The 18,801-nt window shown below is 55.6% G+C and overlaps 1 protein-coding gene across 3 annotated transcripts in view; it reads right to left on the bottom strand.

Annotated features, from left to right (window-relative positions):
• The window catches only part of PDE2A (phosphodiesterase 2A), a 98,729-nt gene that overhangs the window by 56,198 nt on the left and 23,730 nt on the right, over nt 1–18,801 (bottom strand). Inside the window, exon 2 of one of the 3 annotated variants that reach the window (XM_042905350.1) lies at nt 10,414–10,486. In XM_042905350.1, coding sequence (XP_042761284.1) covers nt 10,414–10,486 — 73 coding nt within the window. Of the gene's footprint in view, nt 1–10,413; nt 10,555–18,801 lie in introns of those variants that run through there. The other 2 variants (XM_042905349.1, XM_042905351.1) reach the window with 2 other exon arrangements.

The following is an 18,801-nucleotide window of genomic DNA, read 5'->3' as shown; positions in this document are numbered from 1 at the left end:
ATCCCTTTTGTCCACAGGCCTCAGCCTTCTTTTCCACCCAGGCCTCCGATGGTCCACCCAACTCTCTCTCCCTCCCGTGACAGGAGGCAGTGCTAGTTATGATTCTCCAAATACCCTCCCACCTCTCTACCCCTCCTTGGAGAGGCCCCTGCTCTCTGGCTCCCCAGCACCAGCTGCCAGCATGGGGAAGGTAGGCTGGAAAAGGGGAGTCTCAGCAAGGCATTCACAGCTCCCCCATAATCCCACCCAGCCTCAGTGCTTACCACACCCCTGCCTACCCCCCAGGCAGGGAGGTCCAGCTCACCCCTCCTGGGAGTCTGCAGCACCCATTATTATGCTGCTGACACCCTGGGGACCTGGGCTTCACAACCCCCAGTTAGAGAACTGCTGAGTGGGATCGTGGTTATGATTCTCTGACCTCTACGCTGACAGGTCAAGGCTGTGGGGTCAGATGAGGACCCTAGTCCTAAGAGTCGTGCCCCAGACACCAGCCAGGAGGTTAGGGTAGGGTGGAGCCTGCTTTGGGGAAGACACAATGTCTCATCTGTCACGGCCTCCTCATTGTCCCACTGTCCTCTGGGGACCTCAAGGCTCTCCCCACCCAGCCACAGGAAGCTGAGCCCCTCTTGGAGACAGAAGGAAGGGACACTGAAGGAGGGGCTTTAGGACTAGGAGGAGACTCACCCATGACCTTGGGATCACAGTGGAGGAACCTAGGATCGTAGAACCCAGCTGTCATAAAGAGGCTAGTGAGATGGAGACAATATGCAGAGAGGTCCTGGAGGGCTTCCTAGAGGAGGTGTGTGGTGCCTCACAAGAAGAGAACACCAGGTTCCAGAACAGCCTCCTAACTATGAGATATAGGTTTTCACCTGGGACTTATATGTTCTCATGTATGCATTTGCATGTGTCTGTGTGTCCGTGTGGGCATGGGTGTCATCCCAGTCACAGAGTCCTGAGCTCCAGTCTATGTCCCGAGGGCAGGTTCTGCCGAAGGTAGGGGTCAGCTAGGCGTCAGGCACAGTGGCAGACAAGACAGTAGTCTGAGTAAAGAAGAGGGATAACAACTCAGGGCTGAAAGAGAAGCCCGTTGTGGGTCATGACCTCAGTTCACACCCTAGCCGCCTGACACCGAGGGCAGTGTGCTTCCGTGACGCGGGCCCAGCATAGGACCTTCTCTCTCTGAGCTACTTTCCTCTTCTGAAGAATAAAAGCATGGGACTCGATCTCCTAGGGCCCGTCCAAGTCTAATGATCTTTGGAGGGAGGCTGACACACACACGCAGCCAGCCAGAGATGGAGACTTGCAGGGTGGGGAGAGAGCCCGAGTGAAGGGGCAGGAGCGCCCAGGAGGCTCACTGTGGGTCAGGTGGCTGGGGACCCTATCCTCAGGGCCAAGACAGGATGCGGTAGACAATGGAACCTTGGGGATGACAGGGAGCAGCTGCCGCCACCCTACCTGCCTTCTGGCCTGTGGGAGGAGAAAGATGGAGGAGTGATCGACGAGGGCTCTGCCCCCTAACAGGAGTCCTGCCTTAGCTCCTGTTCCCCAGGTGTTACAGGGGAAAGGGGGAAGCTGCAGACAATGGGGAGCACCCAGGACTGGGAGTCAGGAAGCTGGGTTTCAGGTCCTGCTCTGCCGTGCGACCTGGGCCAGCTCCTGGTCTCCCTCACCTGATCTTTGAGCCCACCATGCTGGGACTCCTGCAGCGGCACCAGGCTTCTGAGGAACCCAGTCGGAGCGAGCTCTCTAGAGGACAAAGATACTTCTCTCCTGCCTAGGGGATCCCCCCCACCCAACTCTGGCACAGGTGCTGAGACAAGTGCAGAAGCCAAGAGGCAGCAAGCCACCCGGCCTGTGCCACAAGGGAGCACCCACCGGTCATCCATCTCCAGCGACTTGGCCTTGGACCTCCCTTCCTTAAGCTCTTCTCACAGCCACCTCCAGGGCACAAGCAGGGTCCTCCCTCCTTGGCCTGTGCTCAAGAGGTGCTGATGGGTCACCAGCCAATGCCCACACTGCTCCTCTGGCTGCCCTGGCCTCTGCCCCAGTCGGAGGCCCTTTGTACTTGGGGCCCTCACAAGCAAGTGTTCGTGCATTTCCACGTCCGTGTCCAGGAAGTGTTCATGTCCTGTTTTCCCCCTCAGGCCAGGGTTGGTGGGGAAGGGGGGTAGGTGGTAAGCAGGCCTCTCTTTCCTCCTCTGTCGACATTTCTGCCCAGAGACTTTAGTGGCTGGGAGGAAAGGGCACTCCTCTCTCTGCTATAATCCGAAATAGTTGAAGGATGGAGGCAGGGGGATGAAGGAAATGACCCCTTATCCTGCAAGCTTAGGGAGTGGCAGATCTCACACGTGCACAGACATCACTTCTGTTGGGGCAGGAGAATCTGCCCATGTGACCCAGGTGGAGAGGGGTCTGGGTCCCCCAACACCGGCTCAGCCCTCCTCCCCTCTCACTGGGGGTGGGGCCACCCTCCATCCTGAGCTGTCTCCGTTGCTTCTCCTTATGTTTTTAATAACCTAACATCGACATTAACAAGGAAGGTGGTTGCAGCTCTTCCCAGCAGCCCCATTTAGAATCATTGAATCATCAAATCATCAAATCCTAGAATCCTGGATTCACAGAATGCCCGCCTATTTGGCTCCTGGAGTCTCAGCAACTTCAAGTTGCAGAATGTCGGAATCGCACAACCCAGCTTGCACACGGCTCTGTCTGGAAGCTAAGAGTCATGGAAGGCTAGAAGCCCACGAACTGACACTGCCGGATTCTTAGAGTCATGCATCCCTAGAGCTGGTGCTCTTACACTCCTTGGAGATACTACCCCTACTTCCTTCTTCCCGCCCCCCGCCCCCGCCCGCCGTGAGAAAATGCAGCCCAGAAAATGGCCTCGTGCAAGATGACCGGAGAGTGCAAGCCAAGCAATGCCCACCCCTGAGATGGCAAAACGGGACCACAACATTCGGGTGTTCCAGAAATGGTGTCACTTTTACATTAGGAAATAGCTGTGTTTATGCTGGAGTGGGGCCGCTCTGTGAGTTTTGCTCACTTCCCCTCATGCCCCCTCCTGGCCCTCCCCCAGTCCTCCTGTGCCCCCACACCACCCCCACTGAGCACTGTAGCTGAGTATCTCTCAGCCCCCTCACCCTCCTCCAATCTGGGTGCAACTCTCTCGCCCATCCCTCCTCTAGGTCTACACCTGGGCCCCCTAAATAAAGACAACCACAGATGGGGCCAACTCCCTCAGGGTGGAGGACAGGAAAAGCAAAAGGCCTGCCACCTGAAGCTAACAGCCAGAGGGCGGGCTCCCCAGAGGAGGTGCCTTGAACTCAAGACTGGAAGCCTGGGGGGAGGGGGGGGAGAGAAGGGGGGGGCTGTTGGCCACCCCTGAGGCAGCAGCAGCTTCAGGGGAGTCTGATCTGAAGTGGAGGGAAGCAAATGAGACCTACATTTGATATTAGAACCATCAAGTATGTTTAGCATTTTCATAAATTTACATTTTAACTCATTTTGGAATGTGCTCATACAGTTTTGGATTTGAATTTTATTAAATATTACGTTTCACAGATTGTTTTAATTTTTGAATTCTGAACACTCTTTGCCCAGGGCAGTTCCCGAGTCCCCACACTCCTGGAGAGGATACTGCAGCTCTGAGTGGGGGCCAGGTCTCCTGGTCTCTGCTTAGCCTCCAAGCTCCTGACCTGGGAGACCTTCCTGAGACCTTTCAGTCCTTAGAGGACCCTGACACAGGCCCAGGCATCTGCCCTCACGCCCAGTCTTCCCTCAGGAGCCCAACCAGACACGCAGGGAGGTGCTCCCTCTCTTTCTACCTCCATAGCTGAGCGGCTCCCTCTTCACCCCTCGAAGGTCTGTCTCCTCCCCTCCATCCTGGCCATCTTCCTGCCCATGCCTCCTCGCCCTTCTCTGGACCACACTGAACCAGCCTCCAGCAAGGCCAGCCCAGCCTCCTGCCGCACCCCTTCCGTGTGCTCTCCAGCCATGGCCCAGGTTTCCTAATAAGCAGGTCTGAGCAGTCCCTGCCCTGCTTTCAACTCCCCACCTAGTGCCCAGTTCCTTCTGGGAAAAGTCCACAAATCCCTTCACTTGGGAGTCCTGCACAATTTGGCCCCTGCAGACATCACCAGCCTTGTCACCAGCTTCACACACACACACACACACACACACACACACACACACACACCAGATCCCACCCTAGGACTCGGCCACCCTGGCAGTCCAGGATCCAGCTACACAGAACTACAGAACCACACTTCCTTCCCTCTGTCTGTCACCAGCAAGGCTTCACGTGTGCCATTCACTCCTTCTCTCTGTCCAGAACTTTCTCCTAGTTCATCCCTTAACTCTCAGATTAGATACATTTCCTCCTGGAAGCTCCCCGACTTGCCCCTCCCTCCTACTCTGGGCTGAATCAGGGGTTGCTGCTCTGTCCCACCATGGCCTCCTACTTTCTCTCCAGCACTGCCCTCACCACACCACCTACCAGCATCAGTCTTTGTGCCTCCTCCCCGACCCCATCACCTGGCTGCCATCAGCCCTCGTACCTAGGTGTGTTTACCTGCCATGGGGCAGACACATTGCTGCTCAGACGTGGGGCAATGTGTGGCAGAGCTTTAAAGTCCACACTGTGCTCACTTCTACCTCCCCTCTCTGTGGGACACATAGTAGGTACTCACTAAATGTCCACCTAGGAAGGCCTGGCAGTATATAGTGTGTGGCATGGACAGGCAGGCTGGGGTGCTTAGGATAAGTGAGAGTCCCTGGGTTGGGCTGGGGACTTCTTGGAGGAGGCATCCGGGAGGATCCTCCAAGTGTCAGTCTTTTTTTTTTTTAATTTTTTAACATTTATTCATTTTTTAGATACAGAGAGACAGAGCATGAGCAGGGGAGGGGCAGAGAGAGAGGGAGACAAGGAATCCAAAGCAGGCTCCAGGCTCTGAGTTGTCAGCACAGAGCCCGATATGGGGCTTGAACTGATGGACTGTGAGATCATGACCTGAGCCAAAGTTGGAAGCTTAACCGACTGAGCCACCCAGGCGCCCCTTTAAAGTGTCAGTCTTTTTTTTTTTTAATTTTTTTAATGTTTATTCATTTTTTAGAGACAGAGAGAGACAGAGCATGAGTGGGGAGGGGCAGAGAGAGAGGGAGACACAGAATCTGAAACAGGCTCCAGGCTCTGAGCTGTCAGCCCAGAGCCCGATGCGGGGCTCGAACTCAAGAACTGTGAGATCATGACCTGAGCTGAAGTCGGACACTCAACCGACTGAGCCACCCAGGCGCCCCGAAAGTGTCAGTCTTAAGACAACAATTGAGGACAGGCCACGGGAAGTCCCCAGCCCAGACTTAGGGCCATCAGAGTGGGAGCGAAGTCTGCAGTGAGGGAGATGAAGCAGCCAGGGTCCAGGCCAGGGTTGCTGGAGGGCCTACAGGTGCATTCAGAGAAGGCTTCCAGGAGGAGGGGCTGCTTCTGGCTGGTCTGGGGCAGGGAAGAAGGTGGAGATGAATCAAGTTGGAGAAAGTGGTGAGACAGAGATGTTGTTCAGAAAGCTCTGTCTCTTCTTGTCCTTTAGCCCTGAGAGGAAAAGGATGCGGGAGGCGGATGGGCAGGAGGAGCGAGGAAGGCTGGGGCAGAATGGAGATAACATCCGTGCTGACACCAGGGCCGGGGTGGGTATGGATGGCTGGGGCTGGCAGGGAGCATGTCCCCAGCTGTGGCTGGGAAACGTTTCCTGTCTCCTTGCCAGGGGGGTCATTAATAATCGTTCACCCGCCACAGGCAGCACGGAGGCCAGCCAGGGAGCTGCATGGTGCTGGGGCTGGAGTCCAGCCTGCTGACCAGTAGAGCTGCTTTCTGGGAAATAGAAAATTGCTGTGTTCTGTCACCTTGCTGTGAAACCTGGACAAATCACCTGACCTCTCTGGTCTCTGAGAACACTGGCAATAGGAGGGTCTAAGAAGGAGACTTCCTAAAATCCCCTCCCTGCTCTGGGCCTCGGTTTTTCTGGACGGCACATGGGCTGCCAACCCCACAAGGGTATATGGACATCTGATGATCGATGTGGCCATCTGGACTGTGCCGAGCCCAGCTCAGGACACGCGGGATGGGCAGACCTGGCCCAGCTTCTGAAGAGCTCGCATTCCGGTGAGCCCAACACCATGGGGTGCACACCTGGAGCCTCACAGAATCAAGTGTACATCAGGCCGGGGTAACACAGGAGGGAGGGTCATGTGCCCGGGGCCTAAGGGGCCGACAGTGTGGCCGAGCTGGGAAGATGGGTTTTCTCAGGCAAAGGACACGAGAGCCCCAGGAAGCCTGTTTGGTCACTGCTGTGACCCCAGCACTTAAGTGCCTGCCTAGTGTGTAGCAGGTGCACAATAAATGCTTTAGACAAGTGAATGAGTCAATCTGTTAGATGAGACTTCTCTGAAAGGAGGTTGGAATCTGGAAAGAGCTGCCTAAAAGATGATGATGACGATGACGATCATTCTGGCCAAAGACAAGGGGAAGGGAAGAGGCGATGTGAAAGCTCGAGAAGGCTGGAGGCCCAGGGATGGCCATCCAAGGCTAGACAGTATTTCTTGGGAAGGATCAAATGCCGTCAAGATGTGTTTTTGAATTTTCCAGTTGAGAATTTTCCAGTTGAATTTTCCAGTTGAGAATCTTCCTCAGCCCCAGGCCACATTGCTCTGCCTACTCAACACCCCCATCAAGGCCCAGCTTATTAAGCCCACTCACCGCAGAGAACCTTTTGGAGGGTGATGCTGGGGCGCTGCCCAGCCACCTCCCCTGACTGACTCTGGTAGTCTCTGTGCTTCCAACTGCCAGGAGCCCTGGCCTTTCATCCTCTCAAATACCTGTCAGCAGGCTGCCCACTAAGGTTCCCCCGTTGCTTTCTCTGGAGGGTGTGACCTGGGTCCTCCTCCTGACTGGCATCTCCCCTATCAGACTAGAGAGTCCCCAAAGTGTCACCACGCTTCCTTTCTCAGATAAGGGTCTCTGTGAGGGCAGGGACTCTTCCTCCTGTCAGATGGGAGGTCAACAAAAGGAGATACATTGAGGCCTTCCTGGTTGACCCCCAGCCCAGTAGGGACACTCCCTGAGGGCCACACAGAGAAGGGAAGAGGGACAGGCTGGCAGGCAGAAGAGGGCCCCTGACTGCTCAGCATCCTGGAGACACGTGTGCCAGAAGGGGTACTGGGCCACCCATGGGACTAATCCCTCATGGTGGCAAACTCACCCAGAAACCATTCCTGACCCAAGCCCGCTCTTTTTTTATTTTTTTATTATGTTTTTAATGTTTATTTATTTTTGAGAGAGAGAGACAGAGACAGAGTGCAAGCAGGGGAGGGGCAGAGAGAGAGAGAGACACACATAGAATCAGAAGCAGGCTCCAGGCTCCGAGCTGTCAGCCCAGAGCCCGACACGGGGCTTTAACCCACGAACTGTGAGATCACGACCTGTGTCAAAGTCAGATTCTTAACCGACGGAGCCACTCAGATGCCCCTCAAGCCTGCTCTTGAGCCAAGAAGGCACCACTGGGGATGCCACCCGGGCCTCACGGCCTGTGCCTGAACCCCTCCCCGCTGTGGAGCATTGTGAGGTGGTAGTAAACACAGTGACCCTGCAACACGTGCATCCTCTCCCCGCCCTCCTCATATCCCAGCCCAAAACACGACACAGACCAAGAGGAAAAGAACAAAGGTTCCCAGACCACAACATCACCCGCCGCCTGCCTGTCCAGCGCCTGCTCAGCCGGAAACCCAAGACAAAGGCCTTGGTCAAAGTGAGGAGGATGAAGGGCAAAGGGTAGAGGCAGCTTAGCTTGGGGTGGGCCATGAGAGGACGTCACTGGGCATCTCTGGGGACCTAACTGGGAGGGGAGCAAGGACAAGATGGCAGCCAAGCCCTCCCTGCACATACACGCACACCCTTCCACGAACATTTATGGGACACCTGCTGTATCCCCCATGCCCCAAACATTGACTGCCTCGTCCCTCACCCCACACACCGTGTGCACACACTTCCTTACCCCTGCAGAACATTCCACAGCCCTTAACACTGCCTCACCCCACACACACATCGCTAGCTCACTGGACACCCTTTCCACACTCCTCACCACACACCACACATAAACAGCTCACAGGGAGAAAAGATCACATAATCCACGCGTCACACTGAAAAGTCACACAGCTCACACACCCACACCTCACACCACACTCACACTCAACCTCCCACCATGCACCTCACACACCCCACACTCACCTCCCCAACCACAGGCACACACACACGTCCAATTAAATTCAACACACACACCATCTAGACGAGACACACCCTGCATAGATAATGTGCACGCCTAATGTCACATGTTTGTGGCCACACACAGCCCCTCGGCATACACAATCCTGCCTGCACATTGCCTCCTCCCCCCCATGTGCATGTGGGTGTGCGCGCGCGTGCGTGCACACACACACACACACACACACACACACACACACACACACAGAGTCAACCTTGCCTGGGACTCCTCGGCCCTGGCTGCTGCACTCTCCCCTACCCAGAGTTGCACAAACAGCCATCACACGGACATATGATGCTCAAACACCAACACACAGGTCCTAATACATTTCCCAAGCAAGCCTAGGATGTACCACAGAGAGTCTAAGCCACCTAGGCTGCGAACACACTCGGGCACACACAACGCCCCCACCCCACTCCCCTCCACCACGACGTCCAATGAAACCCCTTCATCAGGCCCCCACAGTGGCTCTTCTGGGATACACACAAGAGCCAATAACATACGCAACCACACACGCAATCCCCCAGGCAGGCTGCCCCTACAACAACTCCACCCCACAGAGACAGACACACCACATACACACATGTCCCCTACACATACAACACTCATGCACACGGCACCACTCCACACTCACAACGCAACCATCCTAGCCATGCACCGCATGCAATGACACACACTCACAATCTTCACACTCACCATAAGCCCCCACAACCCCCCCCCCAAATAATCCCCCTGGTGGTGCCACACACAATATTACATGACACATCACACATGATCACGCACAAGGCACACCCAACACATGCAACGTGGGCCATCCTACACAAATACATACATCTCAGACTCACCCAGTCCTGGAACCCTCCCACCACAGGTAACTGACACCAGATTGCAGTCTACTCCCCTCTCTCCAATCCCACACCCCCAGCTGCTCCCAGTCAAGACCAGGACAGTGGGGATGGGGGGTTTACAAGTTATGAACCCCAGTGCCACTGCACAATCCCCACCCACCTTAGATCCCTGGGCACCACCCAAAGGCTGTACCCTCCATGTTTAGCCCCTTCTACGAGCGCCCACACCATGCCATGCCTGACAACATGGGGCAGGTGGAGGTCCTGCAGACACCAGCCCAGCACTCTGAGCCTGCCCCTTCCTCACTGGAAAGCAGAGGCAGATATAGGGGGAGGGGATGATCACAGAGTGAGACCCTAGAACAAAGACAGAGACCTAGAGAAATAGAGGGGACAAACTGAGAAAGATGAACAGGGCAGAGGGGACCAAGAAAGAGAAATGGAGGGGCAGAGAGAGAGGAGGCCCAGAAGGACTCGGAGAAGCCAGGGGAGAAACCAGAGAATAAAGTGGGACTACCACACCTGGAGAGAAACAAGAGGAGAGGGTGAGACCCCTAAGAGACTAGGGGACCTCCTATACAGAAGGGAGGGAGGGAAGGAAAGCAGGAGGCAGGTGGGAGGGGGTCCTGCAGAGAAGGAGACAAGCTATGAGGAAAAGCTGCGTTTTGACCCTGGGGTAGGGTCCCAGGTGAGGATCAAAGTCCAGATGCTGGAGTGGGAATCTGGATGGGGGCACAGACGAGGTTGTGGAGTAGAGGTTCAGGGGTTGGGGTGAGGCTCCAGCACTGAGGGGGAGTCCTGGCTGAAAGCTGAGGGTTCAGGTGTTATGGGTGTACCCGGAGTCTGAAATATATAGTGGGTGTTTGGGGATTGGGGCAGGGGTCATCCGTTGATCTGGGAGGCAAGGGGTTCCAGGTTTAAAGAGCTCTCGGTGGGGACTGGCGCCCGGCTGGGGTCCTACTGTGAACTCCCTATTGGGAGTTCAGTGCTTGGAGTGGAGTCCCAGATCCGAAAGGGGATCAGAGTCTGGGGTGAGGTTTCAACTGTGAGCTGGGGATTCAAGGGCTCCGGGTATGGGCTGCAGTCCCAGCACAGGAGTGGAATTCAGAGCTAGGGGAGGGGGCCCCACCTTGAGGAGGGTTCAGGGGCAGAGTGGACTACGGAGCCGGCGCCTGCACTCTCCGTGGAGGACCCAGCCAGGCGCTCGCCCGGCACCCCGTCCTCCTCGTGCCCAGTGCTGGGGGCCCCCCTACCTGCAGGCTGTCGGCGCATGGCTGCGGCGTCGGCGGCGGCTCGTCCGGCTTGAGGAAGACCTGCTGGCCCCGCCTGAGGAATTGGACAACAGCGATGAGGATGTGGTGCAACACCAGGACCATGCTCGCAGCCGCCCGCCCGCCCGCCGGCCCGGCCGCTGCGCTCGGTCAGCGCGTCCGCGACAGCTCCGCCGGGTCCGCGCGAGGGTCCGCCCCGGCCCCGCCCCGGCCCGCCCACTCCCCGCCCCCGACCGCGCAGCCCCGCCTACCCTCCCGCCACCGCGGGCTGCACCTCTCGGCTAGTCGGACGTGCGGACCCCCCTGGACCCCCCCCACCCCAGCTCTCACCTCCCTTCTCTCTCTGCTCTCAAGACTCTTCCAGCTTGTCCGCTATTAGGATCGCCCACCAGGTAGCCGGTTCTCAGCCTCCGCTCCCTCCTCTGGCCCCTCGCCCCTACTGTCGCTACCTCGTCTCTCAGAACCTCTCTCTTCAGATCACATCCTCTTCCCCCACTTAGAAAGTCCTGGGGCCCGGCCAGAGCTCCAAGCCAGAGACCAGCGCAGTGACGGGAGGGGCGGAGAGGCGGGGGATAGGGGACTGGGGCCGCTGACCCGATGCCAGGAGCCGCGGGCTGACTCCTCTTCAGGAGAAATGGGGAAGTCGGGGAGAATTTTAGAGGTCGCCCAGCGACGGACAGGCCTGGGGGGTAATAGCCAATCTGTGCGGGGGACACGTGCGCACGGACACACGAGCGCACACACGGGCAGGCGCACCACTCCTGAGTGCGGGGTAGGGGCGCCGGGCCCCCAGCACCGGACGGGCAGGTCTGCGTTGGCGTCCCCGGAAGCCGGAGATGGTGCAGGCCCCAGGGCCACACAGTTCACAGTTCGGCGGTGGGACCCGCGCGTCCGGAGCGCAGTTCTCCGCAGCGCGGCCTCTGTGCTCAGGCGCCTGCGGCAGCCGTGACGCTTCTACGCCCCCTGCTGTCCTTTCGCGGCAGCGCCGCCTGGGCCTATTTGCCATCTGCGGGGCGAGGGAAATGGGGGCGGGCAGAGGGAGGAAGGATCACCTGGGCCAGCTCCCTGCCTGGACCCACTAGTTCCTCGCCTCCATTTAGCATGAGATCCGCTGGGGTGGTAGGACGTGTCTGGACTAGAGGGTGCGCTTTGGATCATGTCAGGCCTTTGCCGGCGACTTGCTGCTTGACCTTGGTCAGATTCCGTCCCGTTTGTGGGCCTCAGTTATCCCATCTCTTTCACAAGACTGCCAGGACAGTCAACCCCGACAATGGTGGGAAGTCAGCCAGTCTCCCGACAGCCCTTGCTGTGGACTGACCTGAATCCTGACCGCTGCACTGCTGGCCCCTTTCGCTGCAACACCCCCCTTCCCCACTTGGAGGGTGACTCAGTGAGCCCCCAGCCTCCCCTCCTCACTGGGCTGATTCATCTGGGCCCTTTCTCCCTGGGGAGTGATTTCCTCAACGTTGAGTCACTGAGCCCAGTCCTGGACACAGTCCAGGCACCTGGCACACAGGCTGGGCGGAGCCCTGGCTGTGCCATCAGCTCAGGAGGAGGCCCTCCAAACCCGGATTTCTCCCACCTCTGTTTCCGAGGCGCAGCTCTGCACGTGCTTCTGCCTCTGCTCAGACACCTTTAAAGACTCCCTACCACAAACACAATAAAGCCCAAATCCTCAGCCTGACATGGCAGACCCTCTATAACTTAGCCCTGATTTATTTACCCAGCTTTGACCCTCTCACCACCATTTCTTAAATTTATACTTCCTCCTCTACACAGATGAGTGACTGACTCATTCTCACCTCCAGATCTTTACCCATGCCACCCTACCCCAATGCCCACCAGATCCTGTCCACCTGTTTATCATTCAGGTGGACACCTCCTCTAGGAGACCTTCCCTTGATGCTACCTTAGTCCTCTGGGTCCCCTTCTTGAGTTTTTCCTGGGAATCATGTCTGGGGACATGGGGAGGAGTGGGAAGCTTTTCTGTCACTAAGTGATCCAGGCCCAGTTGATGTATTTTACTTCATCTTCAAATTAGGGGCAATGTGGCCTACTTTTTAACACTGTAGAAAACTACATGGGCTAAGATGGTGTAAAGGTTCTGACCCAGAAAAGGGCCTCCCTTCCTTTTTTGGCCTCAGTTTCCTGCTCTATAAAGGGGGGTGACCGATGTAAGGGCTATTCTAAGCACCGAGTCTGAGCCCAGTGCACAAATCCCTTGGCAAATCCTGAGTACCTGTCAATCCCGGGCTTTTATAGCCTGGATGGGACACAGGTACCCAGGAGGTGTCTGTTAAGGCCACTGGCCAGACCTATTTGTTCTGAAGTCATCTCATACCCTGCAGTCAAGAGCCAACCCTGGCCTGGCATAGCCACCATCTCTTGGGCTCTCAGCTCTAAGCAGGACCTCCACAGCACTCACCTCATGACAAGTTATTTCTTAAATCTTACTTGGTTATCTTACACTGCAGCTCAGTGGCTGGAACCCCAGGGACATGCTCTACGTCTCCCTCAACTCAGAGAGATTCATTCTGCATCCATCCTTCAGATTCAACCATTCCTCCAAGGGTTTCAGTCCTAACTCTGCCACAGACTTGCTGTGTGATTCTGAGCAGGACACTGAACATCTCTGGACCTCATTTTTCCCATCTGTGAAATGTTAATACACTAGATTCAATAAACAAACATTTTTTCTTTCGATGTTTGGCAGGATACAGAGATTCTTTCAAAAACATCCCCCCGATGTGATCCTTGAAATTCTCCATCCAGCCCCCTCCCAGAAGAGGCAGTCAAGGCTCCTTGAGATGCCAAAATGATAGGCCATGCACAAACGCTCCTTGCCAGGAAGTGACTCTTCCTCCAAAGCTAGGGCTCCTCCGCTCCCCTATAGGTCCCTGTCTTCCAGGGTCTACGTTCTGTGATTCTATGTTAGGTTCTCACCCTTGCTCATGCCTGGGACTCCCCCATCCCAGATATTTTAAATGTTCCCAGGTGATTCTAATTTGCTGCCAGGTTTGAGAACCCTGGATTAGATGTATCTTGTTCCTGGCTGACATCAGTCCCGTGGAATCGACGGTCACAGCTGGCCCCTAAAAGGCTGAGTGTGTATATCTGGAGCTGGGGGCCTCTGTGTCCGAGGGGCTTTAACATTTATTGAGCCCTTACTATGTGCCTCGCATTTCACCTTCTCAACAACAGTATAAAGTTGGATCTATTATTAGCCACATTTTATACGTATGGAAAACTGAGGCACAGAGAGACCAAGTAATTTGTCCACAGTCACACAGCTAGTAAGTAATGGAGCCAAAATTCAAACTCAGACCATCTGGCTCCAATCTGTGTCCTAAATTCATGCTCCTTATCTTGAGGAAAGGCATGTGAGAAGAACAGATTTTCCTACCTCTCCTTTTGTCCCCAACGATGCAGTGACTGAGGGTCCTATGCTCCCAGTCCCTGAACCCTCTGCCCATCTCTGCCACAAGAAAACCCAGCCCCAGGAATGCCTGGCCCAGCCCCTCTAGACACTTCCTTTTGTCTCCCCACCTTACCGGCCGCTATAACTGCCCAGTGGCCCAGCTACTGAGTATTTTAGGAAAAGGTGAGTCAGCTGACAGCCTGTCAACCTGGGTACCAGGCCTACCAGACCTCAGGCCCTGTCCAGAAACCAGCCCTCTGTTGTTCCCAATAATAATGACACTCCTGTGGGCCACGGTGCTCACAAAGCACTTCCTCATCCAGGCTGGGAGAGCAGACTTCCTGCTCGCCATCTCTCCAGGTGACAGAGTGGCACCAGCAGACACCCAGTAGACCCCACATCTGCTCTCATCCCCCATGCCCACCTGTCTTACTTCCATAAGCCTGTCTGGTGCCTGACATGCATTTATCCCGTCACTGCTAACCACGGTCATACTCCTGGAAGCCCAGGTTCGAATCTGCACCCTGCCTTGACATACTGGGTGACCGCAGGCAAACTTCTGGCCCTCTCTGTCTTCAGACTCCTCAGCAACTATAGAAGTTGGCCTGGTTCTCGTTGAGGGCTCAGGCAGATCAGGTGGAAGGAGGCAGGATCCAGGTAGGCCTAGCTGGGTACAAGGCAGCTTTCTTGGGCAGGCAGGCCTGCCTGGGCATACCAGACCCAAGGACTATGAACAAGGACCAGATCTCAGTATGGGAGGCTCCTCTGGAGAGAGTGTGTATGACTCAGTGAGAGTATGACTTGGGGTGTGGAGCCCACAGACTGACAGAGGGCTCTACTATCCTAGGGGCCCTGCAAAGGGACAATCCAAGAAGCGTCCTGGAGGAATCTGACATCTCTGTGGGTTCTGTGTCCATCTACAGCCTGTCCTCAATGCTTCAGCCCTGGAGAGAGCATGGGTATAGACCACCCTTCGGTAGCCGTGTGTGTGCACAGGTGGGTAAGGCCTTGCACCCAGGACTGTGAGCATGGTGTGGATAAAGGCAGGAGAGGGTATGACTAGAGGTTTGTAAGTTTATTTCTTTGTGAGGATGTGTGATACTTTCACAGTATAGCTGAATTTGTGTGTGTGTACATCTATGGAATGTGCATATGCATATGTGTGTGCACACAGGTGTGTGTATGCACACTTGCAGATATGTGTGAACAGTTGTAGGTGTGCACATGGGTCCAGGTATGGCAAATATGTGCATTTGTGTGTGACTGTGTGTGCAAATGCATGAGTATGTATATATTCAAATTCACACCCAAAGGAGGTGCCGCCATGGCCACTAGCCTGGATCAGCTCTGGCTGTGGCCCCAGATGTGGGGGTAGCCCTCACAGAGAAAGGATCTGGCCATAGGCACTTATTGGGGAAATATGGATTTTGGCTTTGGGTGGGCAGGACCTGCTCCCAGAGGCCCAGCAGCAGCTGAGGGGGGAAGAGCTCAGGTTGAGTAACTCAAGCCCAGAGGATGTGGGAATAGGGGTGGGTCATCCACAGGTCTCATCCATTTCCATGTTATTTGTATGCACATTTATCTTGTCGTCAGCAGGTGGCCAGGTCCACGACCCTAGAGGGGTAAGGGAATCCATAGCATTCTGGTCCAGACTGGTCCAGACTAGTCCAGGACCTATCGGCTCACAGCCAGGCTGAGGTCCACGGGACTCAGGCATTGGCACATGTTAAGTCTTGGTTATCTGCTCCTTATCATCTGCAAACCCCAAGATCCTTCCACCACACAAGGCTGCCCCAGGCCACCATAATCATACACAGTCGTCGTCCTCCCATAGAGGATGTCCTCCTGCACACAAACACATACTCCTATACCTGGAAACGTGTTCACACAACTCTTATACACAGAAGCACAGGTGGGCAAGTCTGCCCTAGGGGGACCACTATGCCTCCTTCCCAAGCTCCATACCTGCTGGGGTCATCTTTTCTTCAGCCTCACACACATTCACAGAGTTTGCAATTGCCTGCAGGATAAAGCTGGAGCTGTTCAAAGCCCTTAACCTATACCACCAACAAACTTCCTTTCAGGCCACACCTACACTGCCTTCTGGCCACTCCTCATGCGATCCATGAGGATTCCACAGATCCATCCACCAACCAGCACTCCCCATCACTCCGCGCTTTGCCAGGTAGGTAGTCGGCCTCTCCACTATGCTGTCAACTCCAGGGGACAGGGCTCTTTGTGTTTTGTTCATCGCTGTGACCCTAGCACCTAGAACAAGGCTCAACTCAGAAGAATTGCTCAAAAAGACATCTATTGACCATACAAATAAATGATAGAATCTTCCTTCCAGCCTGGTCTGCCCCATTATGTAAGATTTACCCAACTGTGTTTATTTTCTTGTGTGCCTCCCCGATCAGACCCGCTGACCCTCCAGGAAGAGACTGGGTGTGATTCAGCTTCGTGTGTGTATGTCCAGCTCAGGGCCAGGCACAGAGAGCAGGGGTGGGGGATAGGTCTGGGGGGCAGATCCCAAGGCATCATGACCCCCTCAATAAGGCACAGGGATATCTGGAATGTGGGGCCACCTGGGCCAATCACACAAAGCCTACGTGTCCCAGGGAAGAGGCCTCCCAATCGCCTTCCCTCATCTGAGTCCCTTTCTAAAGCTACCTCGACTGGTGATCCAGCCTCTGCTTGCACACTCCTAGAGACAGGGAGCTCACTTTCTTAGCAGCCAACCCCTTCCCGTGTGGGATGGATGGCTCTGCCTGATGCTGACTCCTCCCATAGCACCATCCTATTAAACCCTGATCATCCCGAGCCACGATTCCCATGGAAACCAGGAAGGAAGATGAGCAAAAGGAGAGGCATATCCCAGCTTTCTCAGCAGCTCTACCAACCTCCCCAGCTTTGGGTCGAGGTGAGAAAAGGAGCTCTTGGCTCTCAGCCTACCCTAGGGAAAGGGGAGTGGTTTTAAGGTGCTCGGTCTCCCCTACTGCCAACCACCATCCTCAGGAGCCCAGGGTGGTGCAGAGACAATGCATTGCCAAGAAACTCTCTAGCAACCTCCACTGAGCCCCATCCCCCCTCACTGAACTTCCACCCTCCTCGCTGAAGCCTTGGCCCTTCATTAAGCTCCATCCCCCATACTGAGCCCCCTCCTCTCATCCCCCATGCCCCTACCCACACCCCATCTCCTCCTCTCCCTGGAGCCTCCTGCCTTCCAGTCTGCAGGACCATGAGGGGTGCTCTGACTCCAGCGCTAGGAGTGGCACATAGAGACGCTTCCTCCCGAGCCCTGGCTTGCAGGCTGGGTGGATGAGGGAGGGCAAGCTTGTCCTCAGCCAAGGGTGGCTGCCCAGACTCCCACCCAGCCCCGCCTGAACAGCTGCAGCCCAGCTTTCCTCTGTCAGCTACTCCTGGGCTGGCCCTGCTCCAGAGGTGCGTCAGGGTGCAGTCGATCACTGACCCCAGCCCCCAATACACACACACACACACACACACACACACACACACACGTACACACACACCAGGACAGCTCAGAGCCAAGCCCCTGAGGGATACTGAGGCACAAGAAAGTCTAAGTAACAGGGACCCAAGGCCCCAGGCTCTGAAAACTCCCTGCCAGCTCAGAAACCATCATAGAGGGAGGCCCCTATCTATGGCTTTGAGGTTCCAAGAACTCCCAGAGCTTTGTGTTCTAAGAAAATCAAGCCTCTATTATAATGTCCCTTTATTCCAAGAGTCTATGCTTCTTATATTCCATGAACGCAAGAGCCTGGAGTCCTGAGAATGTAGGAGTCCAGGATTCTATTATTCTAACTGCCTGACAAGCCAGGACTCCACCAGGGTTTCCACACCCCTCAGAGCCTGATGGTGTGCGGGCTTGAGTCTCTCTGAATACCAGGTAAGAGAGACGGCCCCAGCGAACCCCTGCATCTGTGAGGTGCATTCCAGCCTCCACCTTTTTGCTAACACCACTGTGCATCACCCTCCTCTCTGCTAATTAAATCTCAGACAACTTTAAAGAGGAAGGGAGGGGACTGCCATCAAGGACTACCTTCTAAAAGCCAGGCCCACCTGGTTGATTCTCTCATTTTAATCCTCATGATATTACTAGCCCAACTTTACAGTTGATAAAACTGAGGTCCCGGGGCATGAGGTCATTTGTCTAAAGTCACATAGCTAGAAATAGTAGAACAGTAATCCAAACAGGGCCCTTGGCAAACCCAATGCCTCCCAGTAGCAGGCTGACTCCTGAGAAAAGCCCAGGGGGCCTCCTTCCGGGCTCCCTCCTTGGCCCAGGGCCTCACTGCCCGCCTCAAGCTCCAGAAGGCAGAGACTGTGGCTACTTCTCCTCTCGCCTCCCCAAGCTGGAGGCAGCCTAGAGCCGGCCACATTTCCTGTCCTGATTGATCGAAAAGCAAAGCGCTCGATCCGCAAAGACTCCGTAGTGGGACCCGGAGATGTGGCGTTTCGTTTCTAAGCACCCGTCGCTATGGAAGCCAGGTGCTGCCTGCCCAAGGCTTAGCAACGGGCCCAGGAGGGCGGGGCGGAGGGCATTGTCAGGGGCTTCCAAGGCAGCCAGCAAAAGAGGGGGCGTAGGCTACGTTCTCCAGGCAGGAGGGCTGGAACTGTTGCCTTGGCTGGGCATGCAGGGAAGGAGGCGCAGGGGCTGGACCATGTGGGCTCTAAAGAACAGAGACCCAGAGGTAAGGGCAGAGAGAAACTTGCAGAGACAAAGGGAGTCCAGAGACAGTGAAAGGCAGAGACACTGTCTCTGAGAAAGGAGATGTGGGAAGGTGGAAGAAGACAAGAGCTGGTCAGAGTCACAGAGACCACTTACTTAGACAGTTGGCAAGAAAAGACTGACTCCCAGACAGGCCTGACTCCTGGGGAAGGGAGCCAGTGTGCCAGAGAGCAGGAGGAAGCCGCAGGGAATGACAGAGATG

Source organism: Panthera leo, chromosome D1 (assembly GCF_018350215.1).
Source record: "Panthera leo isolate Ple1 chromosome D1, P.leo_Ple1_pat1.1, whole genome shotgun sequence".
Lineage (NCBI taxonomy): Eukaryota > Metazoa > Chordata > Mammalia > Carnivora > Felidae > Panthera > Panthera leo.
The sequence above is the reverse complement of the archived record's forward strand: the minus strand, read 5'-3'. Positions and strand labels throughout refer to the sequence as shown.